A 27,803-nucleotide genomic window follows, 5' to 3' on the forward strand; every position below is an offset into this window, starting at 1 on the left:
TTGAAATTTTCACAAGAATGGAAAATGTTTAATAAACTTAGAATGGTGGGCTTATTAAACTATAGTGTTATTTACAGCCATAATTCATCAATCACAAACACAATAATGTGTTTGCATGGCATGCTACAACAGAAGCTTTATTCAGTTCATTCAGAAAACATTGGCAAAATAAATTTCAGTTGCAAATTCACAGATAACAAGCTTCAAAGTATAAAGTTGTATATAACCAAAAAAAATACAGGTAATATTTATAACAATAACTTACAGATACAAACTAATGATAAACTACAATTTCACAAAGGATTGTAAACATTTTGCACACTTGTCAGTCCTTTCTTTTAGGCAAAGTGCTCTTTTGATGACAAATAAATTAACAGATACACACTAGAGTGAACTATTTCCAGACAACACACAAAAAAAGTTTCGATTTGTTTTCTTCTTGTAAACATAAGTTTTACAAAAAAATGAAGAATCAATAAAAGTGTCTTGCAGGCCAACTAGAGATACATACCTGGTCAGCAAAGTGATGTTGGAAATGCTTTGGGTGTTAAATAAAAAATTAACATTAATATCTTTTCAGTGGTATTTTATACATAATAAATGACAAGTTTATATCCTTAATCATTTCTATCCCTGAAAAAAGGAATTAGGTATGACTTATTGGCAGTTGTGTCATTGAATGGGGTAACAAGGGCTGGAGTCCAAGAGTTGTTGGTGAATGAGCTACAAAATAGAAAGAAATTTGTGGATCAGTTTTGTAGGGTAAATAAAACTGATTTAAAAACAAACAAAAACAACCCAAGGCACTATGCTTTCACTACTCAGTACAGCTGAGGGCACCAAACTACACTCATTCCACTGACCTCAGCAGAAGAATTAACTTATTCAGCATAGTAAGTACAGTATTAAATAAGAATCCAGGAATGGTTTACCCCTGAATTTTTATTTGGGGCCACAACTGTTTCCACTTTAATGTCCTCCATCCATACCCCATTCACTGCACTTCACCCTGCAGCTAGAAAGACACATGAGCTTTGTCTGCAGAGATGTTGCTAGATTTCATACGACAGTGTCTGTATAGGATGACCGTCCCCCCACCCCAAATTCTCATTTATGAATGCTTAACTGCCTCTTCTCTAAACATACATCAAAACACATTTGACTCAGGCAACACTGCAGTCATTGTGAACACACACAATTTCACTGCTAGTATAAGTAAATGGCAACAATGGTACAGGCTCTGATTTTTTTTTTTTTTTTTTTTAACCAAAACTTAAAATGAAGCTTCCACTTTCAGCAAGGGCTATCTTGCTTCAAACCAAACCTCCCTCTAAGAGCAACTAGGAAAGCTGAACAAAATTTTTAAAAATTTGTTTGAAGGCATCTGAAAGATACCAAGGTAGTGAAAACTTTCAAAGTCAAGTCCCAGAAGAGAAGGGGAAAAAAAATGTGGCTACTTTTCTCCCAGAAGGTTAGTGATGATTTTAAAAGAAAAAGAATATCTGAGAGGCTGAGAGGTTTAGCAGAGTTTTCAGGAGTTAGAATTTGGCTAGGTTGTGGGGCACAAAAATTAAAGATCAGGGACGATGGAAGAGAAGTCTGAGTGAAAGAACAAAATAGAACACAGACTTTTCTTGGGGATTCCCTGAGGGCTAAGTCCAAGGAGGAGGAACCAGAAATACCCCAGCCCTCCAGGACTGATGCCTGATTGGATTAAGTTCATCTTCCCCTAGCCTAACCCCTTGCCAAAGGCAAAACTAAATCCTTTCTAGTGGAAGATATCGTCCAGAGCCTCAAATTATTCCTTGTTTTTTATACCCAACATCTGAAATGCAAAAAATAAAATGACAAGGCAAATAAGACATGACTTGACTGAAAGCAAAGAGGAAAAACCCAAAAACAATAGAACAGACCCACAAAAGATGCAGATATTGGAGTTATCAGACACAAATTTTACTATAATTAGTATGACAATAATTTAGTTAAGGAATAGGTGACAAAATAGATGATTCCAGCATAGAAGTAGAAACTTCGAGCATATCTCGTTTTATTGTGCTTCACTTTATTGTGTCTCACAGATACTGGGATTTTTACAAGATGTCCCTCAAGCAAAAGATTATGACTCACTGAAGGCTCAGATGACAGTTAGCATTTTTTAGCAATCAAGTATTTTTTAATTAAGGAATGCACTTTTTTTAGACAAAATGTTACTGCACACTTAGACTACAGTATAGTGTAAACATAACTTTTATATGAACTGGGAAACAAAAAAAATTCCTGTGACTTGCTTTATTACAATATTTGCTTTATTGTGGTGGTCTGGAACTGAATCTGCAATATCTCTGAGGTATGTCTGTATATAAAAGAATGAAATAGAAATTCTAAAATTGAAGATAAAATAACTGAAATTAAGAACTCAGTGGATGAGTTTTACAGTATATTAGTGAACTAGAAGGTGGGTCAGAAGAAAATATCTAGACAGAAGCATGGAAGGTCAAAAGGCTGGAAAACATGGAATGTTTTTCATAGGGCAGAAACAATATTTGAAGAGACAAAAGCTGAAACTTTTCCACAATGAAAGGCATCCAACTACATATTCAAGAAGCACGTCTAGGCACATTATAACAAAACTGAAAATCAAACACAAAGAGAAAGGCTGGGGAAAAAAAAAAGACTCACTTTCAAAGGAGCAAGAATAAGGTCAACAGCTGACTTCAACAATAAGGGGTATCAGGTTAATTAACTATCCATATTCTAAACAAGAGAAATAATGGAAACCAGAAGACAATGTTATCTTCAAAATGGTGAAAGAAAATAGCTGCCAACCTGGATTTCCACATGCGGAGGAAATATCATTCACAACTGCATCAAGACAAATATGAATAAACCTAACAAAAGATGTGCAAGTTTACTAAACAGAAAACTCTAGAATGTAAGAGAAAATTCAGAAATGACCTAAATAAATAAAAAGACTAAGTTTATGGTATGGAAGACTATATTATTAAGATAGCAGATTCCTACAAATTGATGTAATAGCTTGAGACTATGATACAACTGTTTTCCCTTTGTGTATGTGTGTGTGTGTGTGTGTGTGTGTGTGAGAGAGAGAGAGAAAGATTGGCCCTGAGCTAAAATATGTCACCAATTTTTCTTTTTCCTTGAGGACGATTATCACTGAGCTAACATCTGTGCCAATCTTCCTCTATTTTATGTGGGATGCCACCACATCATGGCTTGATGAGCAGTGCTAGGTCTGCACCCAGGATCTGAACCTGCGAACCCTGGGCCACTGAAGCAGAGCATGAGAACTTAACCACTATGCCACCAGACCAGACCCATTGTTTTCCCTTTTTTAGTGGAAATTGACAAGCTGGTAAAATTTATGGAAATACAAAGGGTCAAGAATAGGCAATACAAAGTTGAATAACAACCAAGTGGAAAGACTTGTACTACTGGCTATCAAGAATTATAGGACTAGCATAATTAAAACAATTAGGTATTAATATAAAAATAAACCAATAAAACAATAGAGGGTACAGAAAGTGACACATACTTTATATGGACACTTGATTTATGACAAGTGTGGCACTACAAAGCAGCTGGGAAATTGGTATTTTCATCAATTTAACAAAAAAGCGTTGCTTCCTAACTCACACCAGATACAAAATTCAATTCCAGATGGAATGTAAATCTAAATAGCAAAGATAAAACAAAGTTTCTAGAAGATAACACAGGAAGAATAACTTCACTATCTCTGAGAAGGAACAATTTCTTGAACAGGACTCAAAAACAATGCCCATGCAGGAAAAAAAGTGATGAAGTGAATTACATTAAAATTAGAAAGTTGTGCTCAACAAAACATACCCTTAAGAGAGTAGAAAAAGGCAAGCCGCTGAATAGGGGGAGATATTTGGAACACATAATCATCAAAAACTTATTTAAATGCAAAATATAACAGGAACTAAAACAAATCAAGGAAAAAACAAACAGACAAACCAATAGACCAACAGGCAAAAGACATGAACAGGCTTTTCACAAAACAGGATACACAGATGCCCAAAGAAAGAATGGTTAATCTCATCAGTCAGGAGGAAAAAGCAAATTAAAATAACGAGATGGCACTACACAACCATCAAATTAGCTAAAATTAAGATGTCACACCATCCCAAGTGTTGGTGAGGACATGGAGCACCTTGAACTCTCTTGAACTCTCATATACTGTGGGTCCAAGTGTAAACTGGTTCAACCACTATGGAAAACTGTGGCAGAATCAACTAAAGTTGAGTGTATGTGTAGCCTAAGACCCTATGTTCCACTCCTAGGTACACACCAAATAGAAATGTGAATTAATGTGCACCAAAAGGCATGTACAATCAAGTCTGTAGCAGCATATTCATAAAAGCCCAAATGAGAAAAAATGCAAATGTGTATCAACCATTAAATGGGTAAATTATGGTATATTCCTACAGCAGAATCCTATCTAACAATAAAAGACAAATCACTGATTCTTGCAACAATACAGATGAATCTCACCAACAACGTAATTGGATGAAGTGAGACACACAAGAATACGTTCTGTATGGCTCAATTTATATAAAGCTCAAAAACAGGCAAAACTAAAACATGGTTTTAGAATCAAAGAAGAGGATAATAATTGGGAGGGGACATAAGAGAGGCTTCTGGGTGCTAATTATGTTCTGCTGCTTCATGTGGGTAGCATTTACATGGATATGTTCACTTTATTAATTCATCAAGCTTCTATATGTATGCTTTGCTTCAATAAAAAATTTAACAAAGCTCAGTAAACCCCAATCTAAAAGTCTGAGTGTGAATACTTTCTCTGACCATAGGAAAGTAAATTATTTAAATATTTTTCAGATGAAAGCCAAAACAAACAAAAAAGCTTTCTAAGTAAAAAAAATCAAGCACTAAGAGTCATGTTCTATATCTGTATTTTAGCTATAAAGTGGTTGTTAAATTTGTCCCTTAAAATGCAGCCACAGAAATAAAAATGTCTGGATAGTTCTGCTCCCTGCTGCACCCCCCACAACATTTGTCAGCTACTACTGAGGTAATATTTCAAAATGTGAATCCTATCAATAATCTAAGATTAGAAATTATCAGCTTTTAATTGCTTGGGAGATAGCTGTTAAATGTTGGGATACCTACCATCCATATAACTATGCAGCGCAGTTAACATCGTCCCGTCTTGGGGCACGTAGGCAGAATAAGCCATTTCTTCTAACATCGGTGGGGACAGCCTGGAGGGCGGGCCTGCTGTGACTGGGGTGGAGGAAGAGTGATTAGGGCTGACGTGTTTCTTGTGGCGCGCTCTACAATTCTGAAACCACACCTGAGGGGGGAGAAAAGTAATGCAGCTGTATCACATGTCGGCTTCTGAGGATATTATCAGCTCAGTTTAAAAAGGAATGCAACCTCAATTACTTTACCATATGAGCACAGTATAAAACTAAATAACCTTTTTAAAAAGTTCTGCAGGCAGAAGAGAAACATTCTAGCACAAATAACAATGGTCATTTTCTTCTTTCAAATAATAACTATCTGGTGATTTACTTAAAAGTCAATTCTATACTAAACCAGAATCTTCCAAAAGTCTCCTTGGTTTTACTACTGGCATTTGAGACAAAAAGAAAAGCAGAAAAAGACCTTTTAATCAGAACTTAAAAATTTTTTTTAAACCACTAAAAAACGTATTCTTAGACACCTGCTGGACTTATTTCAAATCCTTTCTCAACTGACTAAAATCCCTACTGAGAACTTAAAGCTTTCTACAAACCTCTTGATTCAGTTATTCCAGTCACATTTTAACCTGCCGAGTTCAATTTTCTTCAGTGAATACATAGGCTATTCCCTAAGAAGCATGTTACGGTCAGGCCTATAATATGGAAAAACCGGTAACATTTAAGTAGAATAAAATACAAATACATACATTGGTGAACGAGTTCACAAAATGTAAAGAGCTACCCACCCTCTTGTCCACTCTATCCCAGAAATAAAGGAAGTGCATTCAAGGGCCAGCGGAGTTTTCCATCCAGGTCCGAGTAAGTGAGGCTAAAATGCCAAGAATGCTTCCAGCAACTCACCTGCGTGAGTTTGAACTCCCTGCCATTAGATAAAACTTGACTATAAAGTGTTACTCTATTAAAGTATTACAGCATTTATTTGCTATCACTCCAAGACAATTCTGTCACAAGAAGAAAGAGAAATGGAGAGATAAAAACTTGAAGGAAATTAAGAACATTTGGGATCAGAGGAGAAGGCCCAGGCAAGGTCAGGGGCACAAGGTTCTGTCCAGGACTAGGAGGTAGTGACTTGATGGCACAAGGGTATCGAAGCTGGAGAATGTGGAAGAGAAGGAAGCTGCAAAAAGATTTATATGAAAAAGCTGGCCTGATTGCAAAGACACACCCTGCCCTTGGGACTCAAAAATAGAGGGCTGGTAAAGGATAAACTCAAGGGATTAAAACTAAAGGAGTAAAAATTAATAATGGAATGGGGAATGCAGCTCTAGAGATCAGGTGGCTGAAAGGCAGCAGCCAAGGAATGTTTTAGGAACAAGACAAGGCAGATATCAAGGAAAAGGAGCAGAAAGTCACAGCCTTCTCCCTGTCTTCCAGAGTGTTAGTTGGACTCTTAGTACAAAGACCACACCCAAAGTCTCCAGTCACAGTTCTTTCCACAGGCTCCTTAACAATAGGTGCCATTACTGTCACCCAACCAGCCAAGAAGATACACTCACAGAGTCTCCAATTTGTCAGAGGCAACTGCTGCCACCTGCCTTTTCCCCTGACAGTACCCACAAGACACACACCCCAGAGGACTACATATAACCTAACACACATGGCACTGTGCTTCCCAGAGTTTCTTCAAAGTATCTTCTGTCTCCAATAACTTATATATTGGATGGAACCTACTCAGTTGTTTAAAAAAAAATCCCAGACTTTGGAAACAAAAGAAGGCATGACATAAACAGCAGAATAACTACCTTAACGCTGATTCGAATAGCCTCTTGGAAAGACCATCAACAAGTCATCAAGCAGAGAGAGGTTTTTAAACACAAAGTGTGATGTAACTTGTACAGCAAAATATAGCTGAGGATTCCAGACATCAGAAAATAAGTTCTGACATGAGGGCTACCCAGCTTCAGAATTCAAATACAAGTCATGTTGACTCTTCTCACTGACTTAAAATTTCCTCCTGCTTCACAAATCTCTAACAAAGTTAAAATTTCTTCTGAGCAACATACTTTAAAAATTTGTGAGTTCTAAATTGTAACCTATAAATGTTGAAACCAGGCCCTGTAGACATTCTGCAAAAGACAAAGATTAAGGTGTAAGATGAGTCTCTTAGAAAGCCCGAAGAGCCAAATAAAAGAATTTAGTGTAAGAAAAAGATGGAATATTAAATCACTGCGAAACCCTGGTATACTACTGATTTAGAGAAAGCTGGCTAATCTTTTGGGAGAAAAAAATAGAAAAATCCCTACCTCACATGTAACCAAAAGTCAATTTCAGATAAATCAAAGTTTAGATATAAATAATTGGAACCATAACCAAAAGTCAATTTCAGATAAATCAAAGTTTAGATATAAATAATTGGAACCATAAATGTTTGAGGAAACAAAAGCCATTACTGATATACTCTGAGTGGAGAAGCATAAAAAAAGCCAAATCTATGAAAAAAAAAATGAGGGGACTTGAATACAAAGAAATATAAAAGTTCTATGTGGAACAAATGAATGAAAAGGAAATTGATGAACTATGAAATTTAACATAATAAATGAATTAATAAATGTCAGTAAGATGGAGGGAAAAGAAAAAACACCAGTAGAAAAATGGGCTAAAAATGTACGATTTTTAAGATTGCAAAATAAGCAAACATTAAAACTCATTGATAATAAAAGAAATGTATAAAAAAATGAGATTTTCTGACTACCAAATTGGAAAATATATAAAAGAACGGCAGTATTCAGGATTCACACGGGTTGGGGAGAGGGAACTTTCATATGTAGCTGCTGGCAGAATAAACTGGTATGAACTTTCTGGAAGGTGATTTTTGTACTCAGTTAAGGCCCCAAAAATGTTTTATCTTTTGACTCATTAATCCCAGTTCTAGAAATGTATCTATCCTACAGAAACTACTGAGTAAGCATGCAAGGCATATATACAATGTTGTTCATTGTAACATTTTTATGATAGTGAAAAACTGGAAATAAATTAGCTCAATATGTGCAGCAATAAAAATGATGTAGATCTTAACATGGGAAGGTATTCCCAGTACACCAAGTGGAAGAAACAGCAATGTTTTATTCTGTTTCTGTAGAATATACAATTCATAATTCACCTGTCTAAAAGGCTATGTGAACAGAGATTATATAGGGACGCAGACTGTTAAAAGTAAAATTACCCATTTTTATTCTGTGATTTCAGTACAATGATGACCTGTTCTGTTACTAATGTCTCACTAAGCAGACTTTAGTTAGTAAAGGTATGACTGTCCCTATAATCAGACCACTGTTTCTACCTAATCTTTAGATAACATAGTTTGTATATTAGGATCAAGGCCTAATAATCAAAACTTTTCTTTAACTTTTCTAAAGTGTGCCCAATGCTAGGAAGTAGGCTGAGCAAAGAGGTTATAACTACTATTTGAGATCACAGTAATTAATTCTTCAAAAATACTGTGAAGGACTATATATTTAAATTACATACACCTATGCATATATAAAAATAATATATATATATATGCATGTTAGTACTCCTTCCTTTGTCATCTTATCTAAAATATTTAAATTTAATCCTCACATATTAAAAGCCACCATCCAATAATGTGTTCTTCAAGTTCTAGTTCTTGGAGTCAAGTTAACTTGCTCATAATACTGATGACCTAAATACCTGGAAATTACATGACAGATGTCTGTCTGGGGTCCTTACTTCTTCAAACGATAAGAAAAGCTCTCAGAAAACCCTCCACAGGGGCCGGCTGGTGGCACAGTGGTTTAAGTGTGCACATTCTGCTTTGGCATCCCAGGGTTCACTGTTTTGGATCCCGGGTGTGGACATGACACCGCTTGGCAGGCCATGCTGTGGTAGGCGTCCCACATATAAAGTAGAGGAAGATGGCCACAGATGTTAACTCAGGGCCAGGCTTCCTCAGCAAAAAGAGGAGGATTGGCAGCTGTTAGCTCAGGGCTAATCTTCCTCAAAAAAATAGGAAAACCCTCCATTTTCTTTTGCTTCCAACTTCAAAATAATCTAAAAAATAATAGTCATGAATCTGACTTAGCTGCAGCTGTCACAGTCATTGAACATATAGTCTTAGATTAGAAGGACCCCTCAGCCCGTTGAGCCTGAACTACAACAAAGGAAGCTTCACTTCTGGGCATAGGAAACTCACTACCTCCAATGGAGACCCACCCTATTTCTCTAGCCTTTCATACTGAGAAAGTTCTTCATCATGAGTGAAATCTGCCTTTTTCTACATCCCTTGCAGAGACTTGATTCTGCTGTCTGCAGGACAGCCTGTCGCATATATTTAAAGATAGCTACTCTGTTTATACTATTCCATCCCTCATCATCTCCTGATCTTATCTCCAGATAAATATCCCTGTTGCCATTAATATTAGCACATGTTTTCTTGATCTTTCATGACCTTATTTGCCTTTCTCTAAAAAAGGGGACTCTTTTCAGATTGGTTCCTTGTTAGTCCCTTTTTAAAATTTGGCACTGTGAAATAAACACAGTACCCTGAACATTTGAAAAGCACCAAGGTCATGGGACTCGCCTCCTCAAGAGAGCCTCACCCCACTACAGTCAACCAAATCCACTGGGAATCTAGGTGTCCAGAGAAGCTGCAGTACCATCACATCTTTCCCACTGGTTTCTTTGTATAGATGATTGGTTAATTATGAAATACTTCAGTCTTAATAAGAATAAACACCTGTTTATCAACCACCCAATTTAAGAAACAAAACATTACACGTACAATGAACTTTACCTTTTTTTTCCCCTGCTGACTTTCATCTTGCTGATTATGGTTACTTGCATTAATTCCTTAAACTTTTTTGAACCCTGAAAGTTATTTAAAATTATTTTCCATTTCCCTGACCTCTCTATAAGATCTTGACACAGTTGACCACCTCCATCTTGAACACACCTCACCCCCTCAGCCTCCATGATGCTTCTACACCAGACTCATTTCTTGATTCTGGCTGTTATTACATCCCATTCAACCAGCACTTCTTACCCTGCTCTCTCCCTAAAGTCCATTTTTTACTTTTTCCTGTCTATGATCTCTTTCTAAAGGATCTTATCCAATTTCATGGCATTAGATCTTTTCACTTGAGTCATGGTCATCCTTTAAAATACCTTTTTACATGCTCAATTGCCACCATCATTGTATGATTAGTAGAGCTAAAAGGGAATTCATCTCCCTCCCAACTACCAAACCAGCTTTCTTCTGACTTCAATATTCCTTTCAATAGCACCATTCCCATGGATACTTTGACTTCAAATTTAATAGTCATCTTTGACTTCTCTCTGCTTCCCCTTTACAGTGTCCAGCTCCGTTTCTTGTCTCCCTAGCATCCATCACTGCCATCAGTGTGCAGTCAATAAAATGTTTCTTGATGAATTCTAGGCCACTACCCCAGTTAAGTATCTGTTCAAAAATCACTACCTTGCAGGGTATCCCAACTAATCTGTCAATCTCTATCTAGCCTCTCACAACTCAAATTCCTCCCATGTACTATCTCCAGCCCTTTTTTCTTAAAAACGCATATCAAGGCTTTCTCCTGCTCAGGAGAGAACACTGCATTCACAGGCCTCTCCAACTTCAGCTCCAACAATTTCATCTCCCCAAATTTGCAAACATAGATCCTACATTCCAATAAATTTGTTCTAACTCATCCTTCCCTAGCTTTCTTCACACTACTCTTTCTACCTGGATCTTTAACAAAGACCATCAACATCCCCTACATACACATATTCACTCACATACACAATCATAGAAAAGTAGAAAAAAATATTGGCCTGAGTGGTTAAGTTTGCATGCTCCACTTCGGCGGCCCAGGGTTTCACCGGTTCGGATCCTGAGCATGGACATGGCACCATTCATTAGGCCATGCTGAAGCAGTGTCCCACATAGCACAATCAGAGGCACTTACAACTAGAATACACAACTATGTACTGGGGGGCTTTGGGAGAAGAAGAAGAGGAAAGAAAAAGAAGATTGGTAACAGTTGCTAGCTCAGGTGCCAATCTTTGGAAAAAACAAAAAACAAAAAAAACTGGCCTCAGAACCAGATCTGGCTTGGAACTGCAGTTGTCCTCTACAGCCTGAGGAACTTAGGGTTGTTGTGAGCACTGAATGAAGTAACTTCTGCGAAGAGTCATTTAACAAATGGTAGCCCAGCCCAAGCAGGCTAATTATCAGGTTTAAAGAAATTGAGTTAGAGTGTGAAGAGACCTAAAATGGGAAGCTAATGCTTTGACATTTCTTCACATAAAAAAATGCAACCTCATAAAGACCTAGAATAGAACTTTTAGTATCTCTTGATTAACTTTTAAAATAATTACCTGTATCACACGTCTGCTCAAGCCTGTCCTTTCTGCCAGTTTCTGGAGGGTCTGTGCATCTGGGTTGTTGTCCTGAGCAAATTGTGCTTGCATAACCTGTTTTTTAAAAAATGTAGGTAGTAAATAGCTAAAAATAAGAAGCTCAATCTCCTGATTTTGATGACACGTGAGATAAGACATGCACAACAAAATGGGATACTTATATTTTATTACTGGGACATCAATATGGGGAAGTATGTATAAATGAAAAGAATGTATATTTTGTAAGTTTACATACAACTTGCCATGTTACATCTTTAAAAAATAATCCATTTCAATATAAGAACTTGTCTCTCAACTAAACAATCAAAAATAAGCTCAGCTTTTCTTTTCTTCCATTCTCAAAACCCACAAATGAAATGCATAAAAAGTATATCTATTTAGCATTTTTCTGCTTTGTTAAAAATTGCTAGCATTAGAAAACTTTTAAAAATACAAAAATCATTATCACATTTATCTCCAACCTCTACTGAGCTAAACAGGTTCAAGGCCTCTATCACAATTTTTATCAGTCTGCAAATAGTACACAATGCAACAGATAGACTCCATTTAATTGCAATGACTCCATTATTGTTTTGAGCACTTGCTCTATGCAAAGGAATATCTGAGATCTTAAAAAGGGAAACCCATCAGCCTACTGAATAAGAATTTCCTAGGATCTAAATATCTATATATTGAAAAAGCTCCCAAGTGATTCTAATGTGAACCTTTGGATTGGAGCCACTGTGCTAAGGTATCACCATGAGATAGTGATACCTGAAAAAACTGTCCCTGGTCTCAACTTCCTGGGAGAAAGACACAGACATGCCAATAACTACCGACAATACAGGGTAAAGGGAGAGGCACGGAGGAGGAGGTGGAGGGAGGACCCGAACAAAAGCACAAGCCAAGGGCTTTGGATTCTTTCAGAAAAGGGAATCATGGCAATCAAGTGGGATGTTTGAATTTTATTACTTAAAAGTCAAGTGATCAAGGGAAGTATTATGAAATACAAAGAAAGTATTATAAAGAATGAGAGGGGCTCTGGCATCCAGCATGATTGTGTATGTCCACGGGCACGGAATGCGGGTGAGCAATCTAGCTACAGACCTTAAGCATCGCTGACCTCAACACCATTTCCAACAGGCAAAATTAATTGCATTCTCCACTATGCTCCTCATACAATACTGTCTTCTGCCACCGCACTTGTTACAGGGTAGCTCAATAATTGGTTGGCAAGTCCAGCTCTCCGTAGCAGAAAGTGAGTTTCTTGAGGTCAAAGGGAATGGTTTTCTCTTTATATCTCCAAGAGTTAACCTACCTTCCTGTCACATAGTACGTTTAAGAGTTTGTGACTGAATGAACCTTGACAATAAGAGGAAAATCTGAAGACAGTATGGAGAAAAAGATCGATGTTGTTCCAGGAAACCTTATGAGGTTTACAAATTAAGTTCTCTCTGATTAGAGCCTCTTGTAGAATATGGTATTCCTGGCTTCCTGTCCAACTATATTTGTCCACATACTCACTGGAAACACCACATGTATTTTTGCTTTAAAAAATAGGCAGAATCAGCCTAAAAGTTTATAATCTCGCTCAGTGGACTTCATTCCTTTCCTACCTCCAATGTCTTACTTTAATATCTTCATGTGCAAATAGAGTTGTGTTTACGTGTAGCAGAACGTATAACATCCCAAAGAGAAAAAAGAATGAGCAAATTAATTATGTCTTTGTTTTTTAATTTTCCAAGGAGAAAAGCTGAACAGATATTTAAGGTTTTGCTTATAAGGCCATTATTGATAATTTATAAAATAAAAATAGCATGCTTTTCACAAATGCATTTCAAATTCTCAAGTTTAATAATGGAACCAAATTACATTTAATAAAGCAATTTCTCATCAAGGAATAAAGCAAAACTTAAACCAACACTGAGGGTTTAGAACTGGAATGTACTAAAGGAAAAGTAAGATATGCTTACAAGTGTTTCGTCTCTCTCACACACACACACAGAAAACCCTTTTAATTTCGACTTCGTTTCATTATTCTCCAGTCACTAATGATGCCAAAACCCACCCTACCCCTTTTCTCAGTTCTTTGAACGTGGTCAAAGAGTGAGCCTCTGTGGACACTCATCATTTTACGGCCAGGAAATCTACCAGAAATGTCAGGAGTCTGCGTGGTAGCAGCTGACCAACTCAATCCGAAAACAGATTAAAGTCAGTGCTAACCTTGGCATGTTCAACATAATAATCATTGAGCAAGTGCTTCCAACTACAATAAGCAAACCATAATATTGGCAAGAACTTCTTAAATATCATTTCTACAAATGGGACAATATTTGAAAGGTTTTTGCCAACACAAAATATATTCTATTTTGTGAGACAAACTATTTTTTCTTCCCGTAAGTTTCTAAAGAAGAATTTTGGGAAATTATCTTGTTTATTCCTCCCATTTTAACTCTCCTCTGCCCAAAGCAGGTACTTCATGAATAGTCTTACTTACTGATCATCTATAATATAATTTTGCTGAATTCAAGTACTATTGAATATATTCAGCTTTCTGAAAGGTAGGACAATTTGACAATGCATTACTTGATTGATTAGAGGTTCTGGCAAAATATAATGACTCGAGTTTTTAAAAAACCTACAGCTATCCCAGATTCTAAGTTATAAAGAACCACTTGAGGACAAAGATTGTCTCATTTGTTTTAGCTATCCCTGGCATAGATACATGCTAACAAATACTGGATAAATGAGAACATGCTTTGAAGGCATATCATTTCTGTTTTCACTCTTTAAAACCTATGATTCTGATATCAATGTTTTTAACTTATGATTCAGATCACATTTTTCAAATAATAATGCATGAATTACATGGTTTATGCATGTTTGCAACTTAAAACTTTAAGATTATCTACAAGATTCAGAATCTCACTCTTGTTTTAGCTGCTGCTGCCATTAAGTGAAGTTTTGTTAAGGCAGAGTTTTACTCATGGTCTCCTGAGAGGCCAAGCAAAATGAAAAGACCAGAGGTTTGGGAAGCAGGGTCCAAATCTCTTCTCTGCCGTTCCCTTGATGGTCTGCCTTGAGAGAAGTTCCTGTACCTCTTGGAAGAGGCTACCTACACTGAAGAATTGTTGAGTTAAAGGAGATAATATAAAGAAATGCCTGGCATAGGACTTAGTACACAAAGACCTCTGAAAATATTATTCCCTTTTTAATTGGCATGTGTAATTATCTTCCTATCTAAGACTGTGTATCCATTTAAAGTGGTTTTGGACTTTCGCAATTACAATTTCAATAATAAATGTTTATATTAAATAAGTTATCAACCTTATAATTATTAAAATTATAGCCAGCCTTTCATGAAAACTTTAACAACAGGATATATTTATATTAGAGATTCTATTCTAACACAGACATCTTTTAGCCACTGGGTATTGCTGCCAGGTCTCGCACAGGGATTTATATCTCTAATTTAGGACTTTATGTGATCTTTACTACAACTCAGTGAGGCATCCAGAAAAGCAAGGGTCAAACAGAGATATGTCTTTAAATTGCCTTATCTTTCATTTATCACTTATTGACCACATAGTCTATGCCTAAGAAATCCCAAACCATCATTTGGAACTTTGTCAGAATGGATCTAGATTTTAATGCTAGATTGCTTTCCAATGCCATTAAGTTCCCTCGGACACATCAAGTTTTCTTTCTTAATCATTCTTTCTTAATCTTTCTTTCTTAATCATTCTGAAAAATCCTCTCTTGAAACCCTTTTATTGTATTCATCTTAAATGTTGACAAGTCTTGGAACACTACACGATTTTTCAAAAAACTACTTCCACTTATTTGTTAACATTGTATAAATGTCCTTTAGAGTCTGAGCTAAGATGGTTACTCTGTATAAAGCACCTGGCAGTATGTGTAAGGTGCTCAATAAATGTTACTTTACCTTAACATAAAACAAATACCTCAGCCACATTAATCTTTTAGAAAATGTGATTTCTTTATCTGAAAGAATGCCAGAAAAAAATCATTATTTGAGTAGACTTAAATACAAAGCAAGGAGTAATTATTTAATTATTTTTGTGAAAATTTGCATAAATTGAATTTATAATAATTATATTTAGGGCAGCTAAGCCGAAAGTAATCTCTCCCTCTTCAGGGGACATAATCAACCTTTAACATCAAATTATAGAATTACTCCCTCTATCCTCTGCAAAAACAAGAAAGGGTCTATTTGATTGGAGTCAATCAGTAGATTCCTGATCATGGTAAGGCATATTCAATTTCTTCCTACTCAGAAAACATACAGTCTTGTCCATTAAAAGTCTCATTGTGGTTTGTTAAAAAGATGAACACATTAGTGTCCCATAGACCCACATACTGTATGTCTCTTTCTGTTAAGAGTCTTAGAATATTTTGTCTTCTATTACAATTACATGTAGTAATGTAAATGCCTGGGTTAAACTGATTTTATCAGAAAGTTAGGACAGATAAACATTTTGTTTCCACTTTGATGTTAATATCAATAGACCCCCAGAGAAACAAGGCTTGAATGACTAGTTCATACCATATCATGCCTCTGGAAATACTGATAAACATTTTAGGGCAATAAGGATGTTTTCATACATTCACCAAGTTAGTTTTCACAAAAACCACAGTCTAAAATTTTGAAAACATAAAAATATTTTTAGACAACATGGAGATTGTTTTTCTGTCTCATTTTGTTTGTTTGGGTTTTAGTTTTTTGTTTTTGGTAGGAAGGGGCTTCAAAAATCATAAATTCATTGTCATGGCTACCTGGAGCTGATCTGCTGTAAAGCTGGTCCGAGCTCTTTTTGCTGGTTTTGGATGATTAACATCTTGCTCTGTGAGGAGGGCACCTTCAACACTAATCCCATTACCTGCATTTAAAAAGCACACCATACATGTTGGTAACTCCAATGGGTCCACCAGTCATGCAATAATACGTTTCTTGCATCTCTTGCCTTGGTGTGAAACTGTATACATCTTCTAGACTGTCAAACCCCTTAAGTTTTAAAACACACTAGAAACATACTGTGAAACAATATTCCATATGTAGGCTTATGTATTTAGTCAAAAGTGCAAAACGTTAGAAGTGCACATCTAAGGCTCATCCTTAGAAAGGAAAATACAGGAAAACAACTGGTTACAAAAAGCAAACAGAATCCTAAACTCAAGGCTGCCGCCTGAGAATATGGCACAAGACTAAAACACATGCCATGGCTTTCCCTGTAAATAAACAGATGGAGACCATCCCTAACAGTAGAGTCCTTAATGAGTTTTACCGCAATTACACTGCACAAAATAATGCATTAAGATGACCTTAGGAAAAATCGTTTTATTCCTGTATTCACTGTCCCAAAAGACTCAAAAGTATTTTAAGTATATATTTACCATTTTCCACTTCTCTTTTTAAATTATCCAGCATGCAGTCATAATGCACTCTGCAGAGGACTTTCTCTTCCACCAAAGCAAACTCCTCTCCCGTGGAAAGTTGTCTTTTGCAAGAAAAGCAGGCAAAGCATGCCAAGTGATAGACATTCCCCTTGGCCCTCCGGACCCAGTCAGTAGAGTGGATGTGCCTCCCACAACGAGAGCAGCGAGTTCCATACCTTCTACATAAACAGAAGGGCAGGAGATGGAGATTTTAATGCTTGGTGAGAAATTCATCAGTCTAAGATTAAATTAACATGTTATAATACTCATTGGAGCAAGCTAAGTATTTAAATCTTTTGAAAATGAAACAGGAATCAATTATTTTTCTAAAAGTCAATATGGTAAGCAATGAAGACTGAGATAGGGTCATAATTCAAAGCTGTTTATAAAACAAAAACTTTCCATTGTTACTCTAAAGGAAGATTGCATTTTTTCTTTTAAAATAAATGAAATATGAGTTTCAATATCCTTCTTTAAACAAATATCAGTGCATTTATAAATTACCTAGAGATTCAAGATACAAACACACACACACACATGCTCCAGATTGAAACCCAGAAGTGCAAAGCCTACCACTGAAGACACAAATAATGACTTCTTAAAACAGAGTTGAGATAATTAAAAAAATGCTCTAAATATTTTTCAAAAAGTTAAAACATTTAAGCACTTAAAATTGATATTATCAAAGAATGAGTAGGACAGAAATTGTTTATCCTGGGGCCGAGGAAAGAAAACTCAGAGATGTTTCCTTTGGTCAATGAGCTGTTGCACTGCTATCCACAGAGGAGGGGAAATATCACCTAAAACGTCCAGAGACATATCTGAACATTAAATGTAGGTTAAACTTAACAAAATGCCTGATGTAAACATTTCTTTTTTCTCTCAGTCTGAGTTACTGGTCATTCTGTCACATCTCTTATCACAATTAGTCATGGCCTGGAACATCTACACCAAACTGAACAAGTATGTGTCTGTGTCTCCTCATTAATATATCTTTAGAGCTATTGTCAGCTTTTTTTCAGTTTAACTTGAAAAACTGAATTCTAAATAAATTTGAGAATATAATAAAATATGAAGTATAAAAAATCCTGAAGAACTAGACTTTTAATAAGTCTCTGAAACCAAACCTTTCAAAGGGCTTTAAATTACCATAAAAAATTAAGATTAGCATATCCTAAGTGAAAAAGGAGGCGAATTGTTACTATTTTTGAGGAAATGGAGAGTAAATCCAATGAGAAATATACATTTTCAGTAACTATAAAATTCTGTGACTTTATAAAAGACTCTGGATTTCATGAAGTGCTTTAAATTACCTAGCAATTTTATTCAAATCAATCACTAAACTCTCTGAAGTCAATTTTTGAAATGGAGTATAAACATAATTAGTATTAACAAACTTCATTATATAATACTAACTTCCCACTTTTACAATGAACATTCTTCTTCATTGGGAAGTGCAAATGAAGAAAAACTATGGTAATTTTTAAAAGTCATGCTTAAGGATGATTTCAATTTCTAGGTAGCTATACATTAGTAATTGAATTATATCTAGAAGAAACAATTATAAAGAGATCACACAAAAAATCTTACATTTAATATCTTAGGCAAATATAATGTCACAAAACAAAGATTAAAGAACAGACAAAAGAAACAAGATTTTTAGGCAGAGTAATTAGACCTAGTGCATTTCTGATACTAGAATGGTCAATTCTTCTGAATGTTATGGTTTATGACAGTCTCCAAACTGCTGATACTTTACAGGCGTATAACTAGGGATCATTCTGTAGTAAACAAGTAATATTTTTATCCTCATAATATTTTTATTTCATCTTCCTGCTCCCCCATAATATTTTCATTTTGTCTTACTACTCCCAAAAATAAGGGGCTTTGTCACAATAAGTCATCTTCTGTTTCAAGCTGTATACCTGCACATAGCAAAGAAGTTTCCTAGTTTTTAAGACCTAAAACTTTCACTTGCCAAAGTGGAAATATTTAAAATTAGTTTTTGTATACTGATTCCTAAAACATAAACATACTTATTTTATTTCTTTTAATACAAATTACACCTCCAAATATAGGAAACATTCTCATTTTGAAATCCATAATATAAGAAAAGCTAGGTTTTAATAAAACTAAACAAGAAAGTGTTTTTACAAAATTCTCTTTGCAGGATAATTTCTTGGAGTATCTACTTACTAAAAAAAAAGTTTCAGTGTACCTGAAATAGTCAAGTTTGCAGAAAATATCTTTGTCTTTAATATAACAGCTGGTATGCCTTCCTAAGGAGGTTCTGCAGACACTGCAGGAGAGACACCGAACATGCCAGCACAGGTCATTCACCTGTGAAGCAAAAAGGGGCAGGATGAGATGCTATTCTAATAAGAGTATCATTCATTGGTTTTGTGTATTTGTCAATTTAAAAAGCTGACCCTTTAATATTTTAACAAATTCTCTGAATGTTTCCATCTAAAAGGAGTAATTTACACAAAGAGGCATCTAGATATATTGTCTTCTAGAACCCAACCAGAAAATCACAATAGTATATTCTACATTTGTGTTAAAAAAATTTTTTTTTATTTCTTTAAAGAATTCAGATTTTTTTTTTTCTTTTTAAAATTGAACTTCTATGAACACAGGGAAAATTGTGGTCACTTTAAAGTCCTACATACTGGTTGGCTTTTTCTTTTACCAAATTCTTCCCACGACGAAAAGTGGTAGCTAAAGAAGTCAAGCCACATATCTTCTCAATCTATTTTTCGGCTAAATAATTATAAACTGTGCACCAGTTAAAGTAAGAGAGAAAGACAGTGAAAAACAAGCTTTGTATGATCAGTACTTACCCTTGTAAAGAAGCCAGCCAATCCATTTTGCTTACAAAATAGAAACTGCTAAGGTGGATTTAAATGTTGATATGGCAGAAGCCCTGGCTCCTTTCTAATATTAAGTAATAGAATCCAGGAGGAAAGCATTGGTTACCCTACTTGATTTGGTTACTGAAGAAGAAAATAAATCTGATTATAAGTGGATCTACATAGGCAGCCAGCATTGTTTGCCATTTATACTTCAAGTAGTAAGGCATAAAATGGTGTTTAATAAACCACAGCACTTTGTATCTTCTAAATAGGAACATGAAATATTGTCAACTCAGGGACCACATCATAATTACCCTCACCTTAAACTGTTGCCATCATACTATAAGCTTTAACCTTCAAGAATGAAGATGTGTATTGAATTGAACTTGCCTTCTAATGCAAGCTCCTAAAGTTTGCTCCTGTTAACTGGACACAAGAATTAGGTTTATGCTTAAATTTCATGTAAAAGAACAGTAATGATGCAAAAACACTAGTCACATCCTACAAATGAATCTAATGCCTAAAATAGGAATTAGGAAATTGAAAAAATGGGAAATTGTGAAATATGGCTTTTGCTACACTATTTCATAATAAAAACTATGTGTCCAATGATTCTATCAGATTAGCACTACTGTTCAACATGTTTTTCTGTGATCTGAAATAGAACAATTACTTCCAAGCTGAAGGAAATAGTTTCACCGACTTCTAATTATAGTTATATGCCTCTTTCCAAAGCATTAATGAGAGTATCATTTTGGTGAAATTTTGAAAGTTTTAGGTTTTAGTCTTGCTACAAAAGAGGTATACATTCACTATACAAGAAAACATGAAAAATAACAAATAAATAATAGAAAAAACCTGAGGAAATCAGAATAAAAAGATGTTAACAATGGTGAATACTGTACTGGAAATAAAGATGCGTTTTCCTTCTATCTTTTCCTAAAATGGGCCCAGTTAAGTTAAAATTTAGAAGTACAGGCTTCCTTTAGTAGTCCACTGTTTTGGGCCTTCTGCATTTCCATCTTATCCAGGTTTTCTCTTTTTCTGAAAGCAGGGTAGATTCAGACATCGAGGCAGAGTCATGGCCACCCTCCAACTCCCTAAAACCAGACCTAATGCCTCCTTTGCCACCTGTCCTCAAAGTTTACTTTCAAAAAAAAAAAAAAATGTTCTTTTATCTTCTATTTCTCTTCCAGGGAGGAGAGTAAGGTGAAGAGATAAAATTCTGGAGACTATAAACCTTCCTTGATGGCTGGTATTGATCCAATCTGTATACGTACATAGGACCAGCCAGAAAAACCAGCCAAATGACAGGGCACTGAAGCATTAGATAGAGCAGATGCATCTATCTCCTCTCATACTTTTTGTTCTAACTGCATTTTTACCTGTCTCACGATACGGTGTTTTCCTATATTAAACAGTTACACCTTCAAATACTCTACTAGAGCTAACCATTATTTTTTACCAATGAATTGAATTGAATTCCAACTTATCTGGAAGACTAAATACTCAAAATGGAAAAAAAAAAAGTTAAGAACTCTGTTTTTATATAATCGCATAGTACCAAGTTTTCATTAGAGCTAATATATGTTCTAAGACGTACAAGAAGAGTCAGAATCACACTGTACCTAGATTTCATTGGGAGGAGTCCAGTCCTGCTACAAAGGAAAGCTTTAAACAACTCATTTAGATAACTTAGATATTTTATATAATATAAATATATAATATATAAACATTTTTAATCAAAGATGAACACCAAAAACTATTTTACCTATTTCAGAGGGTAAGAGTCACTTTATAATAGCCTTTTTTCTATATCTTCTCTGCTATAAGGTGTGTAACATTTATAGATCCATTCAGAAACATTCTCAAAGATTAGGCTAATTATCAAGAGGGCTTATTGAAAATAAGAAGCTAGTTTTAACCCAAAGGATGGTTTTTAAATATCCAAAAAGGCTCAGGTCAAGAAACATTGGAATGGGAATCTTAAGAACGCAGATTTAAAGAGAAAGCCATGTTAATTTACCAGCTTTAAGAATCAACCACCAATTAAGATTAAGTTAATCACTGTTTAATGTTTTCACCAAAACTTCTTTGGGCGCTTTATCTGGGTTGTATCTGTAGGCTATCATTCTCACTTTACAGATGAAGCAGTTTTGTATGTTGAGGCAGAAACAATGAAACTCACTAACTTGCTTTTTGGACTCATATTCTCCATAATTAATCCTTTTAAAAACTGGGGGTGGAAGGGTGTTGGGGGGAGGGAATAGAAAGTGAACCGGTTTGCTACTAATTCAGTGTAGGAGAGATCATTATTTTAAATACTGGTTTTAAAAAATTATTGAAGTTGAAAACCCCTGGGTTTGGGATTAAGACACATGGGACCATGATCCTGCATGCAATGACATGGGTAACAGTGGCTTGCCAGAATTTCTACTCTGAAACTCCCCCACAATATTTTAAGAGAGAAGTAAAACAAATTAAAACAGACAGTCAACTCTCAAAGCACCACTTGAAGTACTTCATCTCAGGCATTTTTCCTTCTTTCTTTCTTTTTTTGTCGAACTGTACATCAATTTCCATTTTTTTCCCAAGTACTGGAGAAGAGATAAGAAAGCATTGGGTGGCTTTTAGATATTAAACCTTAATAAGAGGAGGAAAGTTTCAAAATAGTTTTTCTTTAAATGTTCCTATGAACTTTTACTTTGGAAAAGCCTCATGTTACTGTAAATAAACATAGGAATATGTAAAAAAAACCAAATCTGTCCAGAAAAGACCCTTTAAGACACTTGACAGTGGTTCTCACCAAAGGAGATACTGCAAAGGGGAAATCAGGTAACGTATTACTGACCTGGAACTCTCATAAGCAGGCAGGTGTGTGGGTGTTATTGGAGGTGGAGGGACCATAACCCGGGGCTCGGGAAAAATAATCAGGCGGGACCCTGTTTCAGAACGGTAAGAGTTTCCCCACTTGCGTTCCTTTACGAGTCGGTGGCTGACTCCAGTACATATACAACACCGGGTACCGGCACTTCCAGACCACGATGTGTCACACAAGCTGTTTTGCAACAACGCCAGAGATTCTAAGATTTCTTCTCCCACTCTTTCCCACTGCATGAGTTGCCCTTGCCTGGGCTGTTTTGCTGAGAAAGCCTACAACCTTGAGAGAGAACTTGAGTGGAAAAGAGGGAAAAAATAAACTTTTCTCTTTTCTGGAGTTTCCAGGGTAACCCCGCTCCGCTTGGGCCCCGCGGCTCCGCCCTACCTTGAGAAGGTACTTGTCCACGATCTCCAGGCCGCAGCTGTTGCACACACACTTGCCAGAGGGGCAGACGGAGCCCGAGGCCATGGACCGGGGCGAAGACGACGGGGACAGCGGGGCCGAGGAGGAGCACGAGTCCTCGTCCCCCGCTCCCTCGGGGCTCACCTGCAGGAAGCCACGAAGCGCGTCGCAGGCCGTTCTAGACCCCTCCTCCCTCCTCATCCCACCGACCCACGGGGGCCCCCCCACAGCCTCCCGTCCCACCCCCAGTTCGTGAGGTCTCGCTTCTCGCCCTCTCCCAGGGTCCCAGCTCTCACCACGCACCCGCCGGGGCTGCCGACCCCTGACCTCGAGGACCCGGGGCGCTTGCAGCCCTGCCCAGCCCGCAGCAGCGGCTCAGCCTCCCACCCCGCCCCGCCCCAGTCCCTCCCTCCACTGGCTAGCTGAGGGGCCAGCTGGGCCCGGGAAGGGGCGCGAGGACAGCAGCCCTTGGTCCAGGCCGCCTCTCCACCTCCAGTCTCGCCAGCACCCAGGTCCCTCCCCACTCACCAGGCCCTCTTCCCCGGCGCCTTTCCGAGTCCTCCCGGCCGCCAGGGCTGCAGTCCGCCCGCACTCCTCCGACATGAGCCCCTGGCACTGCGGGGCGGGGGTGGGGGAAGTGGGGAGAAACAGACGAGAAGTCCTGAGCCGGCACGCGCGGCCCAGAGCCTCAGCCTCTCCGCGCGCGGGGCGGGCTAATGAAGGCCCCTCGCGCGCCGGGCCGCGCGCCGCGCTCAGGGCGCCCGGGCCCGGCGCCGCGGGCAAGCGGGCGGAGAGGCGCGCAGCCTGCTTGCGGGCAGCGGGCGGCGGCAGCGCAGCCCCAGCGTGCGGCGAGGCGGCCACTCAAGCGCCGAGGGCTCGCCCGGCGCTCTCGGGGCTCCGGGTCCCCAGTGCTCACCGGAGCACGTCGGTTCCCCGCCCCCCTCCCGGGGGTAACAAGTTAATAACAATCATCCCCGCACAAAGCATTTTCTTTCTAGACGTCAATCACCGCGGAGCGGGGATCACCCGGCTAAAGGAGGTGCATGGGCAGGGGGGGGGGAGGTGGAGTGGGAGAGAAGAAAAGAGGATTGAGGAGGGGGTGGGGGAAGAAACTTGATTTCTTTAATAACCTCAATTAAAAGAGCAAGACACATATATATTTTTAAAAGGGGGCTTTTTGAATTGGATAGCCCGAAAGGTGAAGAGGTTTAATAGGATACTTGAAAGCTAATTACAGCGGGATTTAAGAAGCCTGGTGTTTGTTCCGATGACAATTTGAATGAAAATGCTTCAGATTAAACCGAGCCAGCAGCTCTTTCGTAAACTTACAGCAATTAGAGCTGCGAGTGATTTACACTCGTTTCTTTAAGGTGTAAATTGCCACTTATTGCTCGGTAAGTCAACATTTGAGCTACTAAAGGATTATTTTTAACCAGCGCAAAAAGCGGGTCGAATAATGGAAAATATCCAGCTGAATTTAATTTGTGCCATTAAAAAAACTCACCCAACGTCGGCCAAAATGTTTTAAAGCAGCAACGCGCATTACTCAAGTGTTTCCAAGCCTTTGCTGGAGTTTTGATCTTAAACAAAAACTCAGCCTCTCTGGGATTTTTCTGCCTTGGTTTACGAAAACTCTGGCTGGGGTGGGGAGCGCCGAACTTGAGAGGCCCCACACCTCTTAATTTCTAACTCTTCGCCTCCCTTTTTCCCTCCCTCTGGCAGCATCAGGCGAGATACCGTCCGAACCCGAGAATCCCCGGGCTCTCTGCCCGGACCCTTGGGTGCGCTCCCTACGCCGGACCTGGCACCGCCGCACGGAGGCCGCGTCCTGGTAGACACAAAGAGAGTTTAAGCAGAAACGCCCTGCGTTCGCCGGGTGCTCCCCACCAGCGTCGGAGCAAAGACCAAGTCAGTGGTGCCCCGTGCGGGAACCGCTGAGCCGCTCAAACAGGCTGCAAATGTTTTCAAACTAAAAACGCGAGACACCCACAGGTCCTGCCTGCAGAGAGAGGTGAGAGCTCATCAGTTTCCCCCATCCACTAGACGAACGGTGTGACTTGCATGCCCTGCAGTCTGCTTCTTTTGGTATTTTAAGTCAAATAGCCCTCCGGGCCCGCCTTGGGGATCCCCCGAGGCCTTCCAGGAGCTACGTCTGTCTCTGGTTCGCCGTGGGCCCCCGGCAGCGCGGATCGCCCGGCGGCCGGAGGCGCGCCTCGGGGTCCGCAGGCGGCCGGGCTCAAGGAGCCGCCCCTCGGTTTGGTCCCACCCGACAGTCACCCGGAACTCCCGACTCGCTCTCCCCGACCGCCACGATCACCACGGCAAATAGAACAAAAGCACCACTCACATGTACCCGAGAGCGCCTTAGGTTCGAGGCTTCGTCTCCCAAATTACAGTCTCCATGCCTCAGGTTAAGTGAGCTTGTGGGGAGGGGAGGCAATGATTACTGACTAACGCTACTACGTAATAAAAAAAATTGCCAGGTCTGAAGATGAGGCCGGTTACAGGTAATTTTCTGAACCTCGTTTAGGAGCCCAAACAGCTCGCGTTTCAAGGAAACTGCGATTCAGCTGGTCTGGCCAGGCGTCGGCTCGCTCACCTTCTCAGTGGGAACTGCCAGCTCCGGCACGTCCTTTTCTTCTAGTTTACACACAAACATCTGATCGCTTTTCCAATACATGGCACTGCTAGAGCTGCTTATCACATACCAACTCCAGAGGGTCAGAGGCTGTCCGTGTCTGCGATCTTCCCTCCCTCCCCCGCCCCAATGCACTAATAAAAGCTGACACCGAAGAGTAAGAAGGCCACAAGTTAGGTCTTCGTCCAAAGAGGCCGCTGTGGCCGTAACCACTCTCTGATGGACTGTTCTTAAGATTTTTTTCCCAACTTCACTGAGGTCTGTCCCTCCAGGAAAAGAAAAAAAAAACGTTTTGTTTTCCAGAGGGTGGAACCTTACATAAAGGGAGGGATGGGGGTGTGGGGAGCAAAGTCTTTTCCTGGAGGAATAGCCTCACCTCCTTAAGGAAAACCCGCCTTCTGTACATGTTAAGATCTTTATCAGGACAAGCCAACTTACTCCAGATTTAGTATTAAAGAAAAAAAAAACCCATTGGGAATGGCCTGTTAACTTTTGACTTAAAAAAAAAAAATCTGCTCTGTGCATTTGCAGTGGCTTTTTAATTCTCGCTCCCCAACCAAAACCTAAACAAAGATTCAGGTTACATGTCTTTCTGCAGTAAGCAGAAGGGGAAGCGGAGGTCTGGGGGACTTGAACGTTTTAGTCATCCTCCTGAAACGCACGGCTCTCCTGTCTAGCCGAGGAACGTGACAGCTCCCTGGCAGCTGACTTATCTAGCGGTTCGCGCTCCCTTTGCGAAAAGTTTTCTCATTAAAGATAAAGAAGGAACATCTGATCAGCACAAAAGCTTATGATTTGCGACTAGATTTGAAATCAAGGCTACAGGAAAGACAAAAGTATGTTGCTAATAGTATTGCTCTTTCATCTCGTCCTAGACAAAATTTAAGTCCTCGAAATGGCCTGCTCCTGCCTTAAATTTTGGCTGCGGGTTCGCGCGGAGGGGAGGGGTGTTCTCAGAATACCGTGATTTTGATTAGGATTGGGGAGTGTGTTTGTTAAATAGCTTCTTTATGGTATAAATTTTACTTCATTGTTTAGTGTATGAAGAGGAATTTGGTAAGAGACTAACAATATCTTTTATTTCCAATTTTCCCTTTTTAAGAAAAAAAGTCAAACTTCCGCATTATAAATAACGTAAGAATATCTGGGAGTCTCTGTTTCCTAAAGGCCTTTAACAAAACCGTGATGTTGCTTCGATTAGACTGGTATATATATATATATATATACACACATATCTTATCTCCTTGCCTTATTTGTCTAGACGAGGAACATCGAAGTGCTCTCGCGCAGACGGGTCAGCCGACTAGAGGGCCAGTGGGCAGAGACAGGTAGACGTTCCTGTAATGAAGTGAGCCTGCGCAACAGTCTGGGACCCAGCAACGACTGCAAATTTAGCTTTTCCTCAATTACATTTTTCTCCCATAAACACGAGGGTCTCTAGAGCATTTTCCTATCGCCATTGTTTTCCTTTCCACGCAGCTGCGCACACGTTAATATTAGCCATCCCTCTGCTGGTCCTCTCTGGGAGATCACGCTTAAATTTAGGCAGTAGGGGGAGGGGGACGCTATGATAACCTGTGCCCTCTCGCAGAATTGAAGGCTTGAGCTGGGCCAACTTCTCGAAAAGCTAACCTGTGCGTGGAGAACAGACAGACTTGTGTTTTTCATCAGGGGTAAAAATTAGTATTTTGGGAAAAATCCCACATAATGCATTTTCCATGAAATAGCATCGGTCTCGAGACGGTTCTTCGGAATGGAAAGAGAGTCGAGCAGAACGTTGGCTCTATCCGACCGTTGTGTAGAAAAGGATTGAAAGTGGAATTAAAAATAAAGATACAGTTCGGAGATTTAGTTACAGTTTCTATTTGTTAGGATCTGCAAAATGAATCTGGGGTACTGTTTGGCTACTATCCGGGAGAATTAATCGCGCGGGTCATTTGGAGATCCCGAGAGCG

General features: G+C 38.7%; 1 protein-coding gene across 2 annotated transcripts; it reads right to left on the bottom strand.

Moving 5' to 3' along the window:
- LHX8 (LIM homeobox 8) lies at positions 1-25,939 on the bottom strand. 2 transcript variants are annotated; one of them, XM_008534586.2, is made up of 9 exons: positions 25,810-25,939; positions 23,739-23,825; positions 23,193-23,354; positions 19,294-19,415; positions 17,034-17,254; positions 16,416-16,519; positions 11,598-11,693; positions 5,170-5,353; positions 1-723 (listed from the first exon to the last, which is right to left on the bottom strand). In XM_008534586.2, exons 1-9 carry the CDS (start codon positions 25,888-25,890, stop codon positions 647-649), a joined length of 1,134 nt encoding a protein of 377 aa, XP_008532808.1. In that variant the 5' UTR covers positions 25,891-25,939; the 3' UTR covers positions 1-646. The 2 variants fall into 2 exon arrangements, with proteins under 2 accessions (XP_008532808.1, XP_008532807.1); XM_008534585.2 differs by having other exon boundaries at positions 25,558-25,930.
- Between the last annotated feature and the right edge of the window lie 1,864 nt (positions 25,940-27,803).

The sequence above is a fragment of the Equus przewalskii genome, chromosome 24, assembly GCF_037783145.1.
Source record: "Equus przewalskii isolate Varuska chromosome 24, EquPr2, whole genome shotgun sequence".
Classification (NCBI taxonomy): Eukaryota; Metazoa; Chordata; class Mammalia; order Perissodactyla; family Equidae; genus Equus; species Equus przewalskii.